This window comes from Anneissia japonica, unplaced genomic scaffold (assembly GCF_011630105.1).
Source record: "Anneissia japonica isolate Jap-2015-1 unplaced genomic scaffold, ASM1163010v1 scaffold287598_len761594_cov195, whole genome shotgun sequence".
NCBI classification, from domain to species: Eukaryota; Metazoa; Echinodermata; class Crinoidea; order Comatulida; family Comatulidae; genus Anneissia; species Anneissia japonica.
Window position 1 is genome coordinate 507335 of NW_022705477.1, and position 7618 is coordinate 514952.

Here is a 7618-nt window from a genome sequence, read left to right on the forward strand (position 1 = left end):
ATATATGCAAGAGAAAAAATAAGAGCATTTATGATAATGCTTCTGGAATAATATGTACAGGGGTAATTTTAATTATTGCCATATATTTTATAATATTATACTCGTTACTAAGGACTTAAAACTGTATTTGGTTTTAACCATTTCGTTTTTTGGGATTGTTAAGTGCGGCTCAATGAATAGGTAAGGTTCAGGGTGGGGTATGGGGTAGGTTAGCTGGCAAAATAAGGCGATTTGAGGTTGATTTTTGATATTTTTTTCTAATAATTTTTTTTTCTAATAAATTTTTCTAATAATTAGATAATAATTTATCTAATTATTATTCAAACATTTTTTTCTGATGTGTTTTATATATTTAATAGAGGGCCCCTGAACTTCAGCTGCCTTCTTGGTCCAGTTGGAAGGGTTATCCTCTATAAATAAAGTTTTAATAAAGAATAAAGATGTGTATATTGGTATTTTATTCCAAATGTTGGAGCCTACAGAGGTAATTCAAAAATTGTCCAGTTGTAGTGGCAGCCTTTGGCGGATATAGATTTCCCTTTGAGTTTTGCCTAGTTTCATGTGGGTGTGTGATAAATGTAAAATATTCATTTAAATCTTGAGGTAATTTTTCATGATAGAGATCAAACATAAATGAAGAGGTACATAATTTGTGTAACTTCAAAACACATAGAAATTTCACTTTGTTAAACAAATCGTCTCATCAATCTTTAACAAATTCTGTATCCGCCACTATTCACAAACACCTTATCGATTACCAGATGCTGAAGAATGTCTTCGACCGGTTCCTGTTGTGTCGTTACGACAGCGGATGTTACTGTAATTTATAGATTTATCGGCGTATTATATATTATATAACCTGAACCCTTTAATTTTCATTAAAAATCATATTTTATAAAAATATAACATTCAAAAAAGAGATGTGTTATCATAGTCTGCAGTATCTGTCATTCATTATTGTAAATCTTATTTTAAAGTTTAGAGAATTATAGGTCATTACAGTATTGCTCATCAAAGTGAAACAAATACAATTGATCACAACTCGCTGGAGGTTTAATTATGTTTGTGATTCGTCGCTGATAAACTAAATAAAACTTATTGATGCTAACGCCTTCTAAGTGAGCACATTACATAATGTTACACCATAGTTGACAAACGGTACACTATGGGATTATTACAAGTTCTTCTAATGGTAAGTATGTCTGCTGCTAATATTGTATTATATAATATTGTTACAACACGTTACCTATATTCAACCAGTTTCAGTGGCGGATCCAGGAATTCGTAATGGGGGGGGGGGGGGGGGGGGCAGGGTAAGGGCTGTCCACAATGGTTGTGCGGTAACAACATTTATTATTATGGCACTAGTCTCTGACTTTTTTCTCTATTTTTTCTTAAATTTTGAAACTTAATAGGTGGGTGGGGGTGTGGGTGAGGGGAAAACTTTATTTCTAGTAACAAGAAACACTTTATTTCTAGTTTCAAGTAATGAGTGAAGAAACCGTTGTCTCTAGAAAATGTTTAATTTTAATCCACTCGAATAACCACTGAGAGATTCAACGCTTCCGTAATTTAGGATTAGACATTTTCTAATACCAGGGTTTTTGGAAATTCAAAGCAGCATTTTTTTCTTACGATTTAAAATCGAAACTCAGCTCCTCAATCCTCATAATGAGACTAAAGACAAAGTACGTTTGTGATATATTCAAAATTAATTTCTCTCTAGTGCACTCGAGGTAGATCTCATGTATATATTTCTAATCATAAAACTATTTTCAACATAATATTACATTTACTGGCCCTAAAATATGTAATTTTCTACCTCCCCTGTTGTCGATTCCATTAATAAAAAAAATCATTTTCTATTCAGCAAAGAAACACTTTATTTCTAGTTAATACGGTAGTGAACGTCCCAATTATCCTTCTTGTTTTCACAAAATTTTGTTCGTTGTCTTGGTCTAATTTGAGCTGTTGCTTTTTTTGTCTTATTTGTCTTGTTCTGTCCAAGTCCTATCTTTCTGTTTTTCCCGTCTCCCTTTTGCCTTTTTGTTTCAGGCTGACTCACCACAAGATGTTTCTTCTTCTTGGGTCTGTGCCTTTTGCCTTTTCTCCTGAATTGTTACTGATTTTGTATTTTATATTTGTATGAATTTGAAAAGGAATCAAATATATGTTACGTTGAAAACTCTGTCCACACTGCCACATTTATGTGACGTCATCATACTGTGTAGGCACATCACACACATTATTCACATATTCCTAAATTGTTGTTGATAGAGCTTTAGTATCTTAGAGCATCATTGCCCGTCCTGCCTAAGTCAATGGCAGATTAAAGGGGAGCCTCCCCATATTTTTTTTCTAAATAAAAAAAAAAAACAAATTGTGAAAATAATATTCATATAAGTCTCAGTGTACCATTTACATCTAGATGTGCTATAATTATATATTTTTTTACTCAGCCTCAACCATTGTGGGGCCGAGGTTACTGGACCATTTATAGATGAAAGTTTCTCTCTGGGCCCCCTCTATCTCGAATTCCTGGATCCACCACTGAATAAAAAAATGAATATTATGAGTATGAAAAATAACGCTGATAAAACTCCCGTCTCCTCCAGAAAACATAGGCCTACTCTAAATTTTATAGCTAGCGCTGGGAACAACATTGGTGTGTTATTAAAATTCTATTATAATGGAACTTTTCACCAACCATTGGATTGCTAATGTCCCACATGACAGAGTAAACTTACGTTAACTAGGGCGTTGTGAAACAGCACAACACCTGTTTGTGGACAAGTGCGTATTTCTGGCTTGTTCTGTTTCGTTTGTTCTATTGACACTTCGGAAATGTCCATTGTAAACTAGCGATTGTGTGTTAAATACGAAAAAAACGCAGATGCCAGAGCAATAAATGGTAATTAACAAAAAATAGTACATTTCCAGGTGGTGCGAAAAATAATTATATTGTAACCTAAAAAAGAAAAGATTACTGATGATGTTGATGATAACAATAATGTATAATAATGATAATAACAATGACAAACAGCAATAATTGTGATCATCTTAAAGTACCTCCTAGGGACTCGATAATCATTGAACTTGAAAAAGACACCATAGGTCCAGTGCCAAAGCAATATATATATACTGTCTCTTATACACATCTAGATGTGTATAAGAGACAGGCCTAATCATGAATCATTAATCATGATGTGCTCTCTTTCAATGATTGTAAAATTGTGTTTATCTCATCTTGTACTTTCACGTGTTTTTATTCACTTTTATCTGTTTGCCAAAGAGGAAACAAATTTCCATTTTTTTATATTGGACAATAAAGTTAGCTATATTGGACAATTCTGTTATAATACAAATGTTATAATCAGTACATTTCGACTACCTTAAATATGTAAACCTTTTCTGCTGTATAAAACAGCCTAATATTCATATAATTAAATTATTTTGAATTTATTAGAAAACAAATTATATTAGGCTTTTAACATTACATAGAAAAAAGAAGAGCAAAACAAATTAACATTCTTTGACTTTTCTAATAACAGAACAATTATTTGCATTCATTTCTTAGGGGAAAACAATCGCTGCAAAGCGGCTAATGGTTAAGAAAGGGTCTTACTCAGATCTACCTCTTCTCTTATAAGCTCGACTCAGTACTAAAAAATCCTATTAATGAAAGTTATATATAAATCTTACCTATGTTCATAAAGATGTGAAGATTAAATTTTTTCATGGTTAGAGTGGCGGGATAGGGACCCATTTGATTAACTCTATTTTAACCCTTTCCAGTTGTATGGTGTGGTGACGACGCCCTCTTTGGCCGTACTTTATAGCGAGGGGCGTCGTAGGTACGCCCTGCATACATTTCGTAATTATTTGTTTTCTAGCTATGCTGCCCCTATATAATTGCTGTCTCTCCCTATATAATTGTTTGAGAGTGATGTAGGAGTATTTATGAAGTGTTCCCTGTATTCAGACCAAATAAAATGGCTGCGCCCAGTGAAAACCTGACATTTAGTGTAGATAATGTAACTTTTCAGCTTTGGGTGCAGCCTCAGGTAAAGGTAATGGGGCAGACTGGAAAGACAGATATTCATTCCCTACCACCAGTTCTTCAGTAGTACATCATTCCTTCTATGTTTAATGTCAGGCTACGGAGGAAAATTTGTTTTTGATATGTTGCAGAACTGATTTTTCTAAGACACAAAAAGCATATTTGAAGGAAAACTTGGAAGCGGTTAAAGTCAGGCTCCGGAGGAAAAACAATTTTTGATATGTTGTAGAACTGATTTTTCCAAGACAGAAAAACGTTTTTAGTAAACTAATGGTGAAGCAAGAATTCTTGCAGATGATGGAGTATTCCTCTGTTTTGTAGAACCCCCACTAATAAAAGTACAACATATATTAAAGATTTTAATAATTCTTAAGAATATTATAAATGTATTTTATTGTTTGTCATAATATTTGGATCTAATTGTCTAGAAGGGCATTTATTGTTCTTATCTTTTAATTTTCCTGTATCTATATGTTGAATATTTTTAAATTAAATATAATATACAGGTATATTCATTATATATTTATCATTAACTATACCAATACCCTACATACTAAAGAATATTGAATTTTTTTTTTATGAAGACATATTTCATCGAATTAGGTTGAAATATTCTAGCTCTTTGCCCTATAAATAAAATTCAATGGTGGATCCAGGAATTTTAAATACAGGGGACCAGGTAGGGACTTCCACAGATGGTGGTCTAGACCACCTCAAACCCTATCATGTTTACGGCTGAGGTCAGAAAATTTATAATTGTGGCACCTCTAGGTTGCCAGAAATGACACTCTCTTGAATATAATTTTATTTTTTTTCTCCATTTTTTTTCCCATTTTCCATTTAAATTTAAAAAACTTTAAGGGGCCCAGGGCAACTGGACCAGCCCCCCCCCTACCCACTGCTTGAATCTGCCACTGGAATTCTTAAAATATATCTTCCAGACATTGGGAAGGTTGTAATATAGCAAATAGATATAAAGTGAATAAATTACTTCACAGAATATTAGTACAGTATTTTGCATCAGTGTTTCATTTTATTTAGATATGCTTGGTAATTCTATTATCACTAGCGGATCCAGGATTTATTTTCTGGCGGAACGAATGCTGTTAAAGTATTTATATAGTCCATGGGGTGGGGTCCTAGGATATGAGGGGGCAGGAACCTAGGGCTCTGAGGCATCAGGTTTAGATGCTTTGTACCTTTTTGTGGGGTCGAAGAAGCTTTGCCTCCTGGAAGCTCTGAAGTTTTAGCAAATGAAACTTTTTTGCTGCTGGCAGACTCATTTCCTACAGATTGTGATAGCATCGAAAACGTATTTTGCTTTCTAATAAATTTTTCTAATAATTAGATAATAATTTATCTAATTATTATTCAAACATTTTTTCTGATGTGTTTTATATATTTAATAGAGGGCCCCTGAACTTTAGCTGCCTTCTTGGTCCAGTTGGAAGGGTTATCCTCTATAAATAAAGTTTTAATAAAGAATAAAGATGTGTATTGGTATTTTATTCCAAATGTTGGAGCCTACAGAGGTAATTTAAAAATTGTCCAGTTGTAGTGGCAGCCTTTGGCGGATATAGATTTCCCTTTGAGTTTTGCATAGTTTCATGTGGGTGTGTGATAAATGTAAAATATTCATTTAAATCTTGAGGCAATTTTTCATGATAGAGATCAAATATAAATGAAGAGGTACATAATTTGTGTAACTTCAAAACACCTAGCAATTTCAATTTGTTAAACAAATCGTCTCGTCAATCTTTCTATAACAAATTCTGTATCCGCCACTATTCACAAACACCTTATCGATTACCACATGCTGAAGACTGTCTTCGACCGGTTCCTGTTGTGTCGTTACGACAGCGGATGTTACTGTAATTTATGGATTTATCGGCGTATTATATATTATATAACCTGAATCCTTAACCTGAAAATCATATTTTATAAAAATATAACATTCAAAAAAGAGATGTGTTATCATAGTCTGCAGTATCTGTCATTCATTATTGTAAGTTTAATTTTAAAGTTTAGAGAATTATAGGTCATTACAGTATTGCTCATCAAAGTGAAACAAATACAATTGATCACAACTCGCTGGAGGCTTAATTATGTTTGTGATTCGTCGCTGATAAACTAAATAAAACTTATTGATGCTAACGCCTTCTAAGTGAGCACATTACATAATGTTACACCATAGTTGACAAACGGTACACTATGGGATTATTACAAGTTCTTCTAATGGTAAGTATATCTGCTGCTAATATTGTATTATATAATATTGTTACAACACGTTACCTATATTCAACCAGTTTCAGTGGCGGATCCAGGAATTCGTAATGGGGGGGGGGGGGGGCAGGGTAAGGTTCACAGATTGAGGTCTATACCACCTCACCTCCACAATGGTTGTGCGGTAACAAAATTTATTATTATGGCACTAGTCTCTGACTTTTTTCTCTAATTTTTCTTAAATTTTGGAACTTAATACGTGGGTGGGAGTGTGGGTGAGGGGGAAACTTTATTTCTACTAACAAGAAACACCTTATTTCTAGTTTCAAGTAATGAGTAAAGAAACCGTTGTCTCTAGAAAATGTTTAATCCTAATCCACTCGAATAACCACTGAGAGATTCAACACTTCCGTAATTTAGGATTAGACATTTTCTAATACCAGGGTTTTTGGAAATTCAAAGCAGCATTTTTTTCTTACGATTTAAAATCGAAACTCAGCTCCTCAATCCTCATAATGAGACTAAAGACAAAGTACGTTTGTGATATATTCAAAATTAATTTCTCTCTAGTGCACTCGAGGTAGATCTCATGTATACATTTCTAATCATAACACAAACTATTTTCAACATAATATTACATTTACTGGCCCTAAAATATGTAATTTTCTACCTCCCCTGTTGTCGATTCCATTAATAAAAAATCATTTTCTATTCAGCAAAGAAACACTTTATTTCTAGTTAATACGGTAGTGAACGTCCCAATTATCCTTCTTGTTTTCACAAAATTTTGTTCGTTGTCTTTGTGTAATTTGAGCTGTTGCTTTTTTTGTCTTATTTGTCTTGTTCTGTCCAAGTCCTGTCTTTCTGTTTGTTATTAAAATTCTATTATAATGGAACTTTTCACCAACCATTGGATTGCTAAGGTCCCACATGACAGGGTAAACTTACGTTAACTAGGGCGTTGTGAAACAGCACAACACCTGTTTGTAGGACAAGCGCGTATTTCTGGCCTGTTCTGTTTCGTTTTTTCTATTGAAACTTCGGAAATGTCCGTTGTAAACTAGCGATTGTGTGTTAAATACGAAATAAACGCAGATGCCAGAGCAATAAATGGTAATTAATAAAAAATAACGAATATTTCCAGGTGGTGCGAAAAATAATTATATTGTAACCTAAAAAAGAAAAGATTACTGATGATGATGATGTTGATGATAACAATAATGTATAATAATGATAATAACAATGACAATAACAGCAATAATTGTGATCATCTTAAAGTACCTCGATAATCATTGAACCTGAAAAAGACACCATAGGTCCAGTGCCAAATCAATA

The 7618-nt window shown here is 33.3% G+C and overlaps 1 protein-coding gene across 1 annotated transcript in view; it reads left to right on the forward strand.

The window, feature by feature from the left end:
* The first annotated feature begins 6226 nt into the window (after positions 1 to 6226).
* The window catches only part of LOC117105574 (hyalin-like), an 18373-nt gene continuing 16981 nt past the window's right edge, over positions 6227 to 7618 (forward strand). The window contains exon 1 of the mRNA XM_033246753.1: positions 6227 to 6298. Coding sequence (XP_033102644.1) covers positions 6272 to 6298 — 27 coding nt within the window. The 5' untranslated portion in view covers positions 6227 to 6271. The remainder of the gene's footprint in view (positions 6299 to 7618) is intronic.